Source organism: Pecten maximus, chromosome 7, assembly GCF_902652985.1.
Source record: "Pecten maximus chromosome 7, xPecMax1.1, whole genome shotgun sequence".
NCBI classification, from domain to species: Eukaryota; Metazoa; Mollusca; class Bivalvia; order Pectinida; family Pectinidae; genus Pecten; species Pecten maximus.
The window spans coordinates 41,372,997-41,391,268 of record NC_047021.1 but is presented as its reverse complement, the minus strand read 5'-3'; the positions used below and the strand labels follow the sequence as shown (position 1 = coordinate 41,391,268).

General features: G+C 32.9%; 1 protein-coding gene across 4 annotated transcripts in view; it reads right to left on the bottom strand.

Annotated features, from left to right (window-relative positions):
- Positions 1 to 14,678, bottom strand: part of LOC117330862 (formin-1-like) — a 35,972-nt gene extending 21,294 nt beyond the window's left edge. For 2 of the 4 annotated variants that reach the window (XM_033889396.1, XM_033889398.1), the window contains exons 1-4: positions 13,354 to 14,678; positions 2,215 to 2,356; positions 1,183 to 1,229; positions 787 to 978 (exon numbers count right to left, since the gene is read on the bottom strand). In XM_033889396.1, coding sequence (XP_033745287.1) covers positions 787 to 978; positions 1,183 to 1,229; positions 2,215 to 2,281 — 306 coding nt within the window. In that variant the 5' untranslated portion in view covers positions 2,282 to 2,356; positions 13,354 to 14,678. Of the gene's footprint in view, positions 1 to 786; positions 979 to 1,182; positions 1,230 to 2,214; positions 2,357 to 6,088; positions 6,284 to 13,353 lie in introns of those variants that run through there. The other 2 variants (XM_033889399.1, XM_033889397.1) reach the window with 2 other exon arrangements.
- Between the last annotated feature and the right edge of the window lie 3,594 nt (positions 14,679 to 18,272).

Sequence of the window (18,272 nt, the reverse complement as noted above, 5' to 3'; positions counted from 1 at the left end):
AGTCCTACTATTCTCTGACAAGCGGCTTTTGCAAGATGGACAAACACGGTTAGGGTTAGGGTGAAAGTTTGTGTCATTGCCATGGCTGTCATTCACGATTGTGGCTTTGTGACATTGAGGCCATCAAACACCGCTGGCAAAAGTGTATAGATACTGCATTATGTTGAAAAATAATACAATATGCCCGTCAAAATTCAAATCCTTCAATATGAGGCTCACAACTTATCAATCAGCCCTCGTATCATACTGTTTCAACGCAGTCATAGTGTGCGGCGGAGAGCATATTTTAATGAAAGGGTAGTAGGGGTCGAGAGTAATAAAGTATAATGTATGGTTCGTCAAAATCAGCAATGAGACATTGGAGAGTATGTTTTAATGAAATTAGTAGTAGGATTTTATTTAGGGTTTGATTCAATGAAATCAGTATTTTGATAACGAGGGCATTTTAAAGAAATCTACAGAGGTTTGTTGTTTCAGTGAAATCAGTATTGTGGTCTAGAGTACATTTTAAGGAAATCTACAGGGGTTTCATCTTCGCTAGCCAAGGCTTCTGATTACGTTACACTCCACGAACGTACTATGAGTGTAGATGCAGGGGTTTGTGTGTTTCAATAAAATCAGTATTATCATTAAGAGATTATATTATAATGAAATTGTAAATGGCGTTCCGATAGTATGTTTTAATGAAATCAGAAAAAAGAAATTGGTTGATATTATGCACTCAAAGAATAATAGATATTAAGTCATTCAAGAAAAAAATATAGATTTTAAACTAAAACTACTTACCTTAGTCGGAAATTCGTCGACATTTTTATATATTTCAATATAAAATCCACAATTGTACAAACGAAACTTTTCTATTTTAATACATGTTGACGAACTGGTGTCTGGAGCCTCGAATCCAAGGCGACAGTAATTAGGGAGTTTAGTTCCATCCCATTTTACTGACATGGAGTCACCATCATTCAGATCGTAAATCTAAAATCGATATAATAAAAAAATATGTAAAATTCTTAAGAGAACATTTGTAAAACTTTTTTTTCTCTTTCTTATAGATTTTTTTTTTTTTTTTTTTTTCTAAAGATAAGATATTGTGCTCGAGACCTTTTCAGCATATTTGGAAGTTTGAGTTTTTCAGTGTTTTGTATCAGTTGACAGTAAGTGCCTGAAAATGGTTCTTACCTCAGAATCGCACACTAGTTCACCAAGCGTAACTGTATCGGCAGCATCTATTAAAATAAACACTCTACATGCAAATAAATTATACTAAGGGGGAAAATAGAGAAAGAAACGTAGATTTTCAGTTGAAGCTCCACCTATGTGCCTCCTTTATGCTGACCCTTTTGTATCACGCAATGTCCATCACTAAATTCAGTCTCCTCTTTACATCAATGTGGCCAACTAGTCCAAATTCCCCTTAATATTACAAATGTTTCTCATTAAAGCAGTATTTCAGTGTAATTTATCCGGTCTGTCTATAGCATCACACAACATGTGTCCTTATCGAAATTCCCGTTAATATCACAGACTGTACCTCACCTTCTTCGAATTCCCCTTAATATCACGAACTTGTCTCACTTATCCAAATTCCCCTTAATATCACAGATTGTACCTCACTACTCCTAATTCCCGTTAATATCACACAATGTACCTCACTTCTTCGAATTCTCCTTAATATCACAACTATGTCTCACGTTAGCAGTTTGCCTTCAATTTCAGTGAAACCAATCCGGTCTTTCTATTACATCACAAGACGTGTCTCACTTACCCAATTCCCGTTAATATCACAAAATGTTCATCACTTCTTCGAATTCCCCTTAATATCACACACGTCTCTTTCTTATCCAAATTCCCGTTAATATCACACAATGTTCGTCACTTCTTCGAATTTCCATTAATATCACACACGTCTCTCACTTATCCGAATTCCCGTTAATATCAAACACGTCTCTCACTTATCCGAATTCCCGTTAATATCACACAATGTACCTAACTACTTGAAATTATCCTTAATATCACTTTTCATTAACTACTTGACCATAAAATCGATAAATATTAATTTAAATAATAAAGAAATAAACATTGTCTTGCTTTATATCGGTAGTTATATATATGTAAATGCTAAGAATGGGTGTGATGGGCTTTTATCATCTATTATATTTTGAGAAAAATAAGTATTTAAAAGGAAATCGAGGTGATTGAATATCTACAAACCGGTATGGTAAACCATTAGTGCTATTGATATTGCAATAATGCCGGGGCTGCCTGTCCGTCGAGACATCTTCGGAACAACTCGGGTATTCCCGGGTAAATTCGGGAATTTCCTTCACGTGATATTCCTACGCCATTATTATAACTGGAAAACAATAATAATACATTATTTTTTATTTCAATAATGTGTTTTGAGATCGGAAAATGGCTCCAGAACCATACAGTACCAGTTAAGAAAACTTGTGGGTCCTGTAAGTTCAAAAGTTACATTACATTTTAACAAGAATCAATTATGCTATAATGTCAGGTACTGTTATAGCTACACAAAAACTCGTTTATTTTCTTCTGAGTTAATTGTGTGAGAAAACCAGCAAGGAGGGCATTAAACCATGAATGGATGATTGTCATACTAACAAAAAAAGGGAAAAAGTATATAAATCCTCACAGTCATTTCCAAAAGACCATTTTTCAAGAAACATTCTCAATTTCGTTCCCATAATCAATACAATTTTCAAGCCTCAACATAATGTAGCAGGCTTCAATAGACTAAACAGTTCAGTCGATCCGATTCAAAGACAAAATATTCACTAGTTTTGAAAACGCACAAAAAGTGAAATTGACACCCAATAAATATTATTAATAAAAAGTAAGTCATGTACATATTATCAAAGCAATTCCAGTTCAGTTGTTTCAATGTTTAACGGTGATTTTATGTGTCACATGTGTACATACAATGTAATATATAACAATTGGTCACATTCAAATTAAAATTAATATGAATGAAGGCAAAGCCTTGGAAGAGCACAGCTAATCTAATTGTCCCTTGTATAGGTGTATATATATATGTTTGTTATATATGTAATTTTTTTCATTATATTCATGCATCATGTTGACATGATAAGTCATCAAAAGGCCTTAAATAACAAGAATTATACAGAATTCTATATTTCATCTTTCCCGGTTTATCAATAACATTTTTCGATTTATGAAGTAGTATTCAAGTAATTAAATAATATCAGTAACCAAGTGTTCAGTGAGACATTAAGAAAGGGTGAAAACTGAACTTTAATGAAAATTCTCAAAATTCAGTTTTGAGGCCAAAATATGTGAATCTGTAAAGACATTTAAGTTTCAATTAGATTAATATTGCTTTTATAACACAGTTTAAAGTGAATCTTAACATAACTTCACAAAATCACCTGTTAGTATTTTTATTTTACCCAAAAATAGGTGAACCTGGAAAAAAATCCTCTAAATGCATGTACAACAGTATATATGATTGTATCAGTACCCTCACCAGTTTCAATTCAATCTGACAGCATGCAACTCAATAACACTGTCAAATGTGGACTTTAAACAAATATTGACGCCACTGCTATTAAATACATTTGTAGTGATGGTTGTAAACTCGCTTTTATTTAATAAATTAATTGAACATTTTAAATAAGGCCAAAAAGTGTGATTTCTGTATATGAATTAAACAATTATTTCAATAACCCATCCCTTATAGGGTATAACAGATCTAGAACAGGACACCATGTGGTAAAAAAAATAAAGGAAAAAAAACCCTAATATATTGAAAAGTGCCTTAATCAAGTCTCTTTCATCCATGAAGGATGTTTGATTTCTTCATATCTGGAAGTTTAGAAGTTTCGTCAATTTAACGCTTTTTGGTCCCACTACTCAGGCCACTGTACATGTGGATCAGTCATTATAGTGCCAATATATATATTTATATATATATTTAATCGATACACAAAGTTTCTACGAGTTTTATTCTATATATATGTATATACACATATACATAAATATATAAACATATACTATTGCACAGATATTGCCCATTCCGATACTTCTATTAAAGTTTGTGTTATTTCCAATAGCAATATTCAATATAATTTCTGTTTTTGTATTTTCCCTTATTTCTGCAGAGTAAACAGAGTAAACTAATAACACGGATCCCCTCATCTTAAAAAAAAAGACCAAAGGTGCATTAAATTATATCAACTTTAAAGGACTTGAATTGAAGATCCTTCTACCATGTGTAATATTTGATTCTACCATATATTTGGAATGGAATAGAACATTTTGAACTGTTATTCAGTCACTTCAGCTCATTTTTGGGCAAAACCGCTTTGGACCGAGGACATGTACTTATAACATATGATTTGAAGATCTGTTTATAGAGAACTTTTAAAAGAAATTCACTTAACAGTTAACATTGTGCGCCTTTAAAAATAAAATATGAATCAACTTTGGGATTACATCAGTATATAATGTTCTGTCAATTTTGTAAAATCTGATTAAAAGTTTAAATTTAGTTATTTATGTCAAAGTTTTTCGAGTTGTCAAACTTTGAATTATCTTATATATATTTTGTTACTATAGAAACAAAGATTTTGACTTGGACCAGTGAGATACTTTAATTTATAATCAGTGTTTTTGAGTTATCATAGTTCGAGTTAATTAATTTTGATTGTAAATACATGTATTCTCTTGTCTCCACTAAAACAGAATTTGTAGCAAATTTAAGTTAAACCTACTAAGAGTCAACACCATAGACAATTACTCTCCTTTTGTAATTATGATTAATTACAAAATAATTATAGACATTCTATAATCTTCCAGGCTTTGGAAATTAACAGCAGTTGTTTATAAGGTTTTAATCATATTACACTGTACATGTACATGTGTTCATAAACATTGTAATAAATTTGGTTTAAATTTGGTTTACTTCATTTCAAGGGTCATTCCTTCATTAGTTTAAATTCAAAGGTTAGGTCATCAAAATTAAACTTATTGGAAAATATGATTTTTTTTTCCCAAATAGTAAATCTTTAATTTACATAAATCAAACAGTTTGACTCGCAGGGTAATTAAGACAAGTTCTCCAAATTCTAAGTCCTAAAAATTCTTTATTCCTACCAAAATATCACTTTTTACTTGAAAGCCAGTCAGTATTTTTGCAGGATTCATCATTTTTCTGTACATTTTGGCATTGATTCATTTCCCTGTTCAAAAGTGGATTTCATCAGTAAAAAATGTACATGGTTCTGATATCTGAAAGAAGGAATGTCCCTCTTAATTGAGTCTCATTATATAATTAACTGCCAGGGTCATTTAAAAACATGCCAGGCATTGGAGAAGTGTTGGAACCTCGAACACCTAAGATTGTTTTAAATTTCCTTTTTATTAATTTCAGGCAATATTTTTGTAATAAACAGTTACTATACTTAGCAATAGAAATCTGATCTATAATACTCTCAACAGTATAATAATACAATGATTTTATAAACATTGCAAAGAATTATTTTTCAGATAAATTTCATTTAAATTCAATCATTATTTTTGGTACAACCAGAGACCTATATACTAGTATATAGGTCTCTGGTACAACCTACATATTTGCCATGTTGATCTATGTTTATTTCTACTGACTAATGTAGACTAACTACACATGTACTAAGCCTGCATTTCATAAATGATAAAAATCTAGGGTTATCACATGGGCTTTATATAACTATACAGTAGCCTAGTAGGCCTATTACTCGGATACATTTTAAATGGTTACTAGCCCCATGTGGCACACAGTGCTGTAGGTAATATAACCTACTTCTAATTATAATAAACAATGCGAGTCAGACACATCGTATCATCTGTAACTAACAATACAAAAGCTGGGACGTAACCGATAGGTACTTGTTTGTCAATGCATACTATGCCTAGCCTAACGTTGTCTTTCGGCATGTTATTGTTTACAATGTAAAATCAAGTGCCTGTGACGTAAGCCTAACGCACTGAGAAAATAAATCGACAAGGCGGCTTAAATATGTACGATTGAATCGATCATAACACAGTGTTATCGGCAAATGCCTACCTTAGATCAGATCAGACTGGAACCACATACAAAAATAATTTCAAGGACCCTATACTGAGTTTAATTCCATCATACTCGCATGTCTTGTTGTGTACAATGTATCTAGGTCAGACGTGAATGGAGACGATGACATTCGGTAATTCCCGATCGGTTACGGACGACATGATAAGAATAAAAGCGAAAACATACCGCTGTTTTGTTATTATTTTTTCATCTGAGAACAAAAGACATATATCACTAATGTTAAAACACTATAGAGAGACTTTGGTGCTGATATTGTTCAAGATTTTTACTACATCCGGTTTTGAGCCATTCCGGTACCGGTTTTTTGGACCATACGATTTTCTTTGTTCGTATGTATGGGAAGGGAGGCAACTCTTGTTGGAGGTACCGTTTTCCAGTATTTAGAGAGCTTCGCTCGGGCGCCTTCGGCGCCCTAGAGCTGCGCTCTTATTATAATTTCAAAATATAATAGAGAAGATAAAAAAAATATGCATTTGTGCTTCAATCAGCAAAATTATGGCGTATGACAACTAATACGATATTACAACACTATGATAATATTAAAATGCTGTATAAATTAGGTTGCGAAGGATCGTTCCTGAAAAATAAAAAGTTGTTTAAAGGCCTTGGTTTGGTTTATTTTGTTTAACGTCCTATTAACAGCCAGGGTCATTTAAGGACGTGCCAGGTTTTGGAGGTGGAGGAAAGCCGGGGAAAAAAACCACCGGCCTACGGTCATAGGCAACTGCCCCACGTGGGTTTCGAACTCGCGACCCAGAGGTGGAGGGCTAGCATTTAAATGCCCTGGAATAGTCCTTAATATCACTGGCGACGTAGATAGTAAAATGATTGTATAATATTTCACAACGTTCTGGATCATTTCGAAATACATATACGTTGAATATAAGAGGCCTAGTAAACTATATACATGTACCTACGTGTAATACAAGTACATAGATTCCAAACAAGTTTAAAATGGCGACTGGATCACCTCACCATTCACCGTCCTATATTGTATGATATCGATTGGTTTGCCAAACAATGTCATTACTATCCAAAATACCGGTTGGTTTGTGTACATTTACGTATGTACGTGTGTATGTATGTGTGTGTATATATATGTTACACGGGTCAACCTTGACTAGTCACAGAGTCAGTTCATGGCGGATTAGCACTTTTCACAGATCAAGAATCCGTTTCCGCTTTGCCTATAATCTATTGACCTTAAATACTGCCCACGCTAGATTTTATCTGCCCACGCTAACCTTTTCTTTATGTATTATTTTTGGTCTAAGTGATTTTGAATAATTTATTTTTATTTCAACTTCATATCTTGACAACATACCATAAAGCCTTAATCAAAGGGCAAAACTGGAAACGTAACTAGTTTGTATGACATTGTAGGAAAGATTATTTCATACTAGAAAAAGCTTCCTGGTATAAATGACCGTCTTATTTTAATTTTATCTTAAACTTGAAATGTCTTGTCTCAGTTTTATAATGCATTATAGGTAGGTCTATACCAGGGAATTTTTATCCACGGGAATTTTACCCCCGGGGGTTGGGCGAATGCGGGAAATACAGGTATCTACATGTGTATATATATGTGTGTGTTTGTGTACATGTTTGTCCCACGGTACGCTCTACAACCCATATCCCCTGATGCATGTCAACGACATTCCAACATTCTGTATCACACAAAATGCTATCGGTTTATAATATTACCATTATAAAGAATATATCTGGCCAGTGGTCAGCTGAATGGGCTGGACAGTATGGGCGGCCGTTTTAGGATAAAATACAGACACTACTTAAGTGCAAAAAAAGCCAAATGGCCATTATGTTCTTTTTACACTTAAGTGCAAAAGATTTGCACTTAAGTGTCAAAAAAATTATTTGCACTTAAGTGCAAAAAAATGAAGCGGTTTCCAACAAGAAATTCACCTACCGAAGTAATTTTTTCGACTGGTCCAAAATGAAGTACGATGATTGGTCGACCAATGGGCGAAGTTCTATCAATTTCGTATCGACCAATCAAATCATGCATACTGTCGCAGTGTGCCCTAGCGATACGTAAACAATATGGCGGCTTCTATATTACCTCGTGTTAAATCTTGTAACCGAGCGACTCGTCAGCTGATAGAAGTGAAACAATTATAAAAAAAAGCTTTGTTGGTTTTAAATGGTACAATCGATCAATGTGAAATATAAACCATAATAGAAGGTTTTTTACAGTAGACCTTCTTTGACCACGTCTTCCAGTATATGTTTGGTAACAAGTTATGGTAATATTACATAGTACTGTCTTTACCACGCAAATATCTATGAATTTATACTTACTTTTTGTGGAAATAAATGCAACTGCATTTGACTTGAATGCAAAGCTGAAAACCAGAGCTTGAAACTGTGCTGGTTGAATTATTATGTCACACCCCAAGTATTGATTAAAGAAATATTCCTATCTTGCAAAGAGTATCACATGTCATTGCGAATATCGACATTACCGGGAGTGTAGCATAATAAATGGGATTAACTGTAACATTTATGACCAAAATAATGTAAACAGTGAAGGAATAAGGACACTTCACATGCTTTTATGTATTAATTTAGACGTATTTACAATTACAGGAAATTCCTAGTTAAAAATATAAAGTAAAAGCCTCCTCCCCCCGCCCAGGCCTGATAATGAAAAGGGATGATAATCTAGGGATAAACTTATAGTTTTTTGCACTTAAGTGTAAAAAAACGTTTTTTGCACTTAAGTGTAAAAAAAAGTTTTTGCACTTAAGTGTAAAAAAACTTTTTTTGCACTTAAGTGTAAAAAAAGTTTTTGCACTTAAGTGTAAAAAAAAAGTTTTTTTGCACTTAAGTGTAAAAAAAGTTTTTTGCACTTAAGTGAAAAAAAAAAGTTTTTTGCACTTAAGTGTAAAAAAACCCGTTTTTTGCACTTAAGTGTAAAAAAAACGTTTTTTGCACTTAAGTGTAAAAAACCCGTTTTTTGCACGTAAGTGTAAAAAAAAGGTTTTTTGCACTTAAGTGTAAAAAAAGGTTTTTTGCACTTAAGTGTAAAAAAAGTTTTTTGCACTTAAGTGTAAAAAAAACGTTTTTTGCACTTAAGTGTAAAAAAACGTTTTTTGCACTTAAGTGAAAAAAAAAGTTTTTTGCACTTAAGTGCAAAAAACTCTACTTTCCCTTCCCCCTACAGAGAAACATACCAATTCATGCTCATCTATTACTCAGCAATGGCCAAGTTTGCAGTATTTGGGAGCAGCTATGCTACTCCTCTTGAGAGATATTATCATGGTTTCCTTAATGAAAATAATGATAACAAATGTGTTTTGGAAAAGAAAATATCAAAATCTCTATTTGTTGAGTAATTCCCAAAATGCAAGTAATATATAAAAAAAATCATAACTGTCAAAGTTAGTATTTAAATTTAATTTCCAATCTTGTCCACTATTATGAAATGTTATATTTATTCATACTATTGTTTCTTATGCATGTTCCTGGCACTGTCAGATTCTTCGGGAAGGATGGCATGCGTTCAGATTCGATCAAAAGACAATTACTTAGAGACTTGATAGAGTACTTTACTTTCAACATATTTTATTGTCTAAACAAGAACAATAGGATTAGGCACAAGTTATTACAACTTATGAAGCCTTCTCCACTCAACAGGTTAATATTTACAAGTAATGACATAGGTATAATATATAGTAAATCATGTAACATTTAGGAGGAAAAATGGATAATCTAACATCCAATGTACATTAACATAATAAAGAGATACAAGTATATATATTCAAAATCTTCTGCTGGCTTTTATGAAAGACTGCACATATCCAAATACATAACTATTCACTTCCAAAGCCAAGTTTTCATTACCATATAATAACAAATTTAAATTTACATGTATATTTAAATCATTAAAATATTGGAACATTTCAGCACGAGCAGTAGCATATATTGGACATTCACAAAAGAAATGATGCACATTTTCACAAATGTTACCACAGTTTACACAAATAGAGTCCTCTGCCAAATTTACACGAAAAAGATCATCCTTAAGAGAACTACACTTATATCTTAATTTTGTATGTATTATATTAAACTTTCTTTCACCATAATTATAGTAGCAAGGCAGACTACTGTAGTAGAAATAAGTTGAGAGAGAGCTAGTTTGAAAGAAGAAAGAGAAAGAGATTTAACATTGTCGTCTAAATTGTTCCAGTTTCTTAAAGTAGAGGGAAAGAAGGAGTTTATTGTAGAAGAGAGTCTGTAATTTGGAATTCTAAAATTGTCCTTATTTCTTAAAGGGTAAGGGTTATTATTGACCACTGAAGGAGGTAATACGTTAGATAGATAACTTGGAGTCATATTATTTTTTATTTTATAAAGTAATTGAAGATTTCTTTTAGCTCTTCTGTCTGAAAGTGGTTCCAAAGATGTTTCAAAATATAAAAATTCTTTTCTTGTATAAGATGGTAGACCAGTTATTATTCTAGCTGCTTCAAACTGAGCCCGCTCTAACTTTTCTGAGTCAGCTTGAGAGCATCCGTCCCAAACCTCACATGCATATTCCAGAACAGGTAAAATAAATGACTTATAAATTCTTAAAAGAGCATCACGCTTTAACATATATTTAATTTTCCTTAAAACATTTATTTTTTTCATTACTGATTTGTATGTCTCATCAATGTGGTCAGACCATTTAGCATTTGAATTAAATATGACTCCAAGATGTCTATGTAAACTATTAAAATTTAAAAAGGTTCCATCAAAAATTAAATCAAGATTTTCTTCAATATTGTCGGAGTTTGATATACAAATTATCTCAGTTTTATTTGGATTAAAAAAACAAGCCAAGTTTTTGCCCACTGATTTAATTTTTCTAAATCTCTGTTTAAAACTAATTCAATTTCTCGGCATGAAGAAGACGACTTTATAAGAGAAGTGTCATCAGCAAATAAACGTGCTGTTGACTCAAATTCACCAGCTATGTCATTAATATATATTAAAAAAAGAAGAGGTCCTAGAATTGAGCCCTGGGGAACTCCAGCCATTATCATACCAGCATCAGAAGATGAACTGTTAATATATACTTTTTGTTGTCTGTTACATAAATAGTTTTCTATCCAGGACAAGAGGTTACCTGAAATACCATATGAATTTAACTTTATTAGGAGACCTTTGTGCCAGACTCTGTCAAAGGCTTTCGAAATGTCACAGAAAATCATACAAGTATGTTTCTTTTTTTCTAGATTTAGACAAATGTTATGATAAATTTCAATTAGTTGGTATACTGCTGAATTTCCAGGCATAAATCCTGCTTGAAACCGATAAAATAATGCATTTTCAAAAAAATTATTATACAAGTGCTTAAAAATAACCCTTTCTAACACTTTCCCAACAATAGAGTACAACCCTGATGTTTTACTCATCCAACTAAGAGGAAATGACATCTCGGCGACATTATCCCCAGCTATATGTTCCAGAGATTTCCGACACTGCAGGTGGACCTACATCACGCTGGAATTCAGAAGGTGTACTTTTCAGAGATTGTGCGACGTGGTAACTCTAACAAGTCCCCCGGCCTGACAACGACCTCTTTTGAGAAACAACGGAGGAAGATAAATGAACAACTGCTTACTAGAGGACTTTGACTGTGACCAAGTGCATTTCAACAACTCAGGACTCAGGACCCAGTTCCATGCTTTGAGACGACCATTTTTGTATAATTGATTGAAATTGATAAACATCTTTAAGATGTCATGTTATGCTTTGTAATTTATAATATGTTTCAAGCGATTAATCTTAAAAATGTATAACTATTAACTAGAATCATTTCATGATAATCATATTTTATTTTATTATTCAATCAACTTTATTGTTGTGAGTTAGAAATGTAAACATTATGATTGATGTTGTTTCCATTATCATTATTTTTTGTCTGTGTCATATTAATATTTTGATTTCAGATCTATCTGCTTGTGTATATAATATAATAATATAAATATCCGATTCCTTTTAAATGTTTTATTCCTTTAAATGTTTTGTGTACTACTTTATTGTATATAAAACTATATATCTGCCATTGATAACAATATATAACACAATAAATCATGATTGGTTTTCAAAGTTGCCGTATATGGACTGTATTAATATCTTTGTTTTTTATAAATAAAAAGTGTTTAATAGTGTCCAATCTGGTTTTGTTCATTTTGTAAATGTAAGGGTTATGCCTTTAAAATACATAATTAAAAACATTTTTTGGTAAAAAAAAAGGTATTTCAATATGTAATATAATCAAAACACTGCGAAATAACACAATTTATAAGCGATAAACACCTTTAATACCCATTCTGGTCCAGTTTCATGTCTCTGAGGACTTTGTAAGAGTTACTTCCCTTGAATTGACCTGAAATTCCGATAGACAAAAAATACCGAAATTCGTACAAAATACACATTTTTGTTTAATGAAACTTTACTATATCATGTATAATACACATACAATTTGAAAAATCCTTTGATTTTGCAGAAACAACTCTTGAATTTTACTATGGCGTGCAGAAACACGTATGCCGAATAGTAGTGCAAAGCGCTTCATCCTGGCTACGCAAATAAGACCGACTTTTTTACAAAGTGCACATTTTTTTTAATGAAACTTCATCAGAACCTGTAAAAGAGGTAGACCAACGCAAAAAAACAAGTTATTTTGTGTATATATCGTTAACATTTTGCTATGGCGTGCGAAAACCCCTATGGTGTATGTTTTCCTGTGGCGTACATGTATTTAAGGGTCACCTGACATGCGCAGACAAGGATAACATTTGTGTTGTTTAGTGCTAAAGAGTTCTAGTATTACTGGAACGATCCATTTTGAAGAGAGGGATACGAAGACATTTTTTGTACTTATGTGCGCAGGTACATAATGTAAAAAGATTACTACATAATGGCAAAAGAGGTTTTTTTGCATTATGTGGTTTTTGCACTTAAGTGAAAAAGTTTTTGCCATTATGTAATTTTTTGCCATTATGTTAATTTTTTTGCACTTAAGTGCAAAAGATTTGCACTTAAGTGCAAAAGTTTTTGCACTTAAGTAGTGTCTGTATTTTATCCTAAAACGGCCGCCCATAGGACAGACAAGATTGAGTGACCATTGGTAACAAATATACAGATATTTACATGGTACATCAACTAAACACATTTTATTAAATGTTTTGAGCAGGTGATGAGATAAATCAAAGAAAAACATATCTTACCTGTATCATAATCACGTCACACATACGCTTACTTCAAGAGGTGCAGAAATAATCAGTTCCTTTTGGTATTTACATACACACATGTGTGACAATCGATAACTTATGCTTCACCACTAATGTCTATTTTTAGAATAGTCTCGTAGTTGTTTGACAGGTAACACGGTAGACCAGTCGTGTATGACATATCGGTTTACGCAATTATTGAAGACAGAAGAAATAGACCGTTGAAACTGCCCAGTAGCATACCTTTACACCTTCACACACACCTGTAAGCGTGACTACATTGTGACGTCACGGCGCTTAATTATTTTCTTCACGAAGCTTTAACGGGTAGAATCATTCTACCGTAAATGAGTTACGGAACCTGAATTGTCCGTTTCTCAGCGGAAGACAGAATTTTCTAAAAACAAAATTCAAAACATTCGCTGTGTGTTTCCTATCCTTGTTTGTTCTTGTCTACGCGTTTTCTTCTTCTTTTCTTTTTAACAAATAATGGTTGATGCCGAACCATCTAATTAAATAGATTTTCTTACATCAGACACTCAGTAAAGAAGATGTCAACATATATGATGAATAAAAAATACTTGTATACAGTTGAATATATCTATTTCAAAGTTTATCCAAATCTAGCCGTTTTTTTCTGTTTTGCTACAATATGTGTTTCCGTTTTATACACGTTTGTATCGTAATCTGCGAGAGCAAATAAAACTTCGACAACTAAACTCAAATTACTCAAAATGTGTAAACATTCAGTAAATCGCGGAATAAATACAAAATGCTGAAGCTTGGAAAATGATGTTTCCCTGGATACGATTCAAGTACTATTTATAGTATCAGTTCTCCTGCTCACGAGATCGTCTAAATATAGACTACTCCAGGCTACTACTTCCTCACAGCCTCTGTTTGCCCTTAGAGTTCACACTGTGCGAAAACACTGATGGTTATTGAAATAATCTATCGTCTGATTTTAGCATCTAATTTATAATAGCTTCTGGCATCCGTCCTCGCGAAAATAGCATGGATTATAATCCGCCAGGGTCTATGGCTGCTCAGGGAGAATAAACATGTTGGAGGGCCCGGCGATTCGTCCGTGTAACATCTGGTTCATCTGTAAGGCGGTATACATTCGGTACACTGGGCAAAGTTGTCATAAATAGCTTCACATCAAACACTAACACACAGAAGTCGTCGATCATATTTCACAAGGACATAATTGTTCGTCTTTCTAAGATTTTGCTGTCGTTTTTGAAGTATGAATTGCAGCCGTGGGTCACAAGAACAGAAAGTGTGTCTGCCAACAAGTTTCACTCATAACTTGTGATGGAGAGCAATCTATATCTATATGTGTGTGTGTATGTGTGTACATTGCAAATGTTAAGGATCCTAACCCCAACCTATTGCATGAAGCACTGACCATACCTCTACTATTAAGGAGTCTGAGCCCAGCCGATTTTTTATGGAAGCCTATTCTCACTTGGTAGACTGACGGTTTACTATCTCCTGACCGGGGAAACATCTGCCGATAAAACTATATGTTACAATGAGTGTGATGGAGAAATTAACAACATTTTTCGGCATAGCCATATAATATTCCTTTTTGCCCCGGATATGACGCGAAAGGTGGGGTTACTGGTCGAGATGAAGCATATGATTGGGTCAAAGTAGCGGTAAATGCTAAATGCAGACATACATTTAAAAACGAAACAAATTTAAGATATTGAATGCAAGCTGAATAAGTGGATGCACCTTTTCAAATGACACACTAATAAAATTATACTCCTGATTGAAATGCAGTCGTATTCAGGCGCGTAGCTGCCTATACGCAAATACGCAGTTGCGTACACATCAGTTTTCAACCAAACAAAAAAAAACACACACACAAAAACAAATAAACAAACAAAACAAAACAAAGAAAGAAAAAAACTCTGTTATTTATATGAGTTTATCTATACACAAACTATGAGTGCTGTCCCTAGGTGATGGTTCTAGTCAAACCCACTAATTGATATAACTAGTCATTACGTGGTAGGGAAGGCATCAATCGGTCGGTAAAAGTGGGACAAAGAAAAATCCGAAGCCCTGTTTGTTTGGAAGAAATTTCAGCTCGCCCCGCAGGAACCATCAGCATCAGAAACAAGTCAAAATGGTTCACCTGATCAGAGACATATATAGACTCTGTATATGTCTCTGACCTGATGTTGGTGGTTGTCAGAATTGCAAAATGCTTGCGCTAACAGTTTAGAGCATTCAGGAAATGAAAGATCAATGCCAAATTTATGAATTTTATATAAAAAATTTGCAAGATATATGTATATATGAGAGGTTGAAGCAAATTCTAAATAGCACACAAAACTTAGTTTTGATATCCAACGGTTTACACCGAATATGGGGAAAATAAAATAAATCCAAATAATTTCAAAATTAGTTATCAAATAAAAAAGATGCCAGATATATATACTAATATAGACTTAAAAACTTAATATAGACTTAAAAGTGCTTTCGATAAGTTTAAAATGAGCTTTGATACAAAAACGTTAAGTCCTAAACATAGGAAACTTAAATTAAAAGAAAAAATAGAATAATTCAATAATAATTTTTTTGTAACTTTACTCTACTAAATGACTATTAACTTGATTCCGGTTTGGCGTCCTCCACCTCTTTTGTCTTGATCAATCAGTCTATTTGGTATTGTACCTTCAAAATAGAGGAAATTATTTTCTAAATTCTCTTAATTTTCTTCTGTTTATCTCTCCTACCATTCCCTTTTACAATACATATTTATTTTATACAATTAAGATTAGCTTTTTATACTAAACATATTATATTTTTAGATATGTCTCAAGTACACGTATTTGCTTTTTTGCAGTTAGACGTACATGTAACACCATTTTAGGTAAAAGTAGATTTCAATTGATTCCACGAGGATATGTTATCACGATAATATGCCGAAACACAATACAACATAGAATTATAATTTAAGTCATTCCATTATAACAATTATACACAACGAGAAAAACCTTTTTTTTCAAATATGTGTGTGTGTTCAGGCACAAATTGCATGAAACTTATAGAAAAAATAATCTGATACTTTCTCAATTAAGAAAAGTAAAATAAGCGCCTATATCATCTATTAACGTACATGTAGAGAATGAGCGAATAGTGAAAATTGAAGATAATATCTCATTTACATATTTAAATTGCTCATTTAAATATGATTTAAAATTTGGGCATAGTAACATTTAATTTTTTCTGGGGTCTGATCTAGCCCACCATCCTCCCTTTGGTGCCATTCCTATAGAGGACTACTTACAACCGGAAACCAGGGTGAAGTCTGATTTACCTTTTTTGTTACTGTTAATCTTATAAAACATAAACCAAAAGAACAGGTCCGGAGTTATATATGCGCATAGAGTACAAAATTCACTATTGGAATTTCCCTCACTACATGACAGTTGGTAAGATGCAGAAATGAATCAATTTTTTATTAGGAAATCGTTTGCTTTCAAACGTTAGGTGAACATTACTATACGTATGCTTAGGAATGTTATTGAATATAATGAAACACAGCTTTCTGAACGCAGATAGACACAGAAATATAATTTTCAAATGTACGGATTTTGATATTATATATGTACCCTTTGTATGATCTTCAATGAAATTAGTAAATTAATGTATTTTTAAATCATTAGGTTTGCACACCAACGCTGTCACGAATGTTTTGCCTTATATATCAAGGCTGCTAAATAGTGGGATTAACGTCTCCAAACGAGACCAAGTGTGGTTTGAAGACAGTTCCCTGGTAGTTAAACTTCTGAACTCTGACCCCTATCTGAGAGAATGCCCTAGGCTCGGCTATAACCGGAGCAAGGACATTAATCCTCGTCAATCAACCCCTATCTGAGTATAATGATAATCGTTATAATTCCAACTTTTCACTTAACTCTAGAACACATGTCGTGCTATGTTATGACCACCGGTACAGTTGAAAAATTCATTTATATTAAATTCAATTCGACTTTACTGGAACTTTTATAACTACAACTGTATTTTTATATATAAATGTATTTTACCTACACATACCGCCATGAAAACATCACCCATTATCGCAATGATCATCCCAAAATGTCGTGTTACGGTAACGCGACTTAGATACAAGGTTGATCTCAGGTTTTGGTCTTGATTTCTTTCTTTTACAGCCCTTCCCACAGGAAAGGTATTGCTTTGCCCAATGGACTATGGTTATGTACGTATGGTTATTGAACACATATTCAGACATTATATAAACGTGTTTCAAGCGTGCAAAATAAGGTAAATTCAACACAAATTATCATTCTAAATGCTGTACAAGGCTCGTCGTTTCAAGAAAACAGGACAACGTAACTATTCGGACATCGTTAAATGACGGACTTAAATTGTCCAAACACTTAACTTTATATCATAATACGGTACTCATTCACCCATCATTTCGAATTCATTTCTCTACATACACATACAAAATAACTTGGCTACGCGCATGGTATTATCACCAAAATGATTCAAACTGATATAATTTTGTTATCTGTGCTGAAACACATTAGTTCGTTCATTTATTTCACCAGAAGTTTTTATATTATAAACACCAGCATTTAAACTATGCCGTTTATCTGTTTTAAAGATATTTCTTGTTAGAATGTCTTATCTAATTGAATTGATAAATGTTTATTGTTTATCATCTTAAAGTAAGTATTTACTAATGAAACTAAAAGTAAGGACTTTGGTTAACTGGCATATCCAGCGATTTTTTACAAGCCTATAAATCTCTACTATGGTGCAGCTTTTAAGTTACTTGATCAATTTTAGTATGCATCATGGCTAACCTTGGCCCTTGCCTCCGACATGTATTTTCTTAAGCTGTAACTTTTAAAAAAAAATCTTGTTTC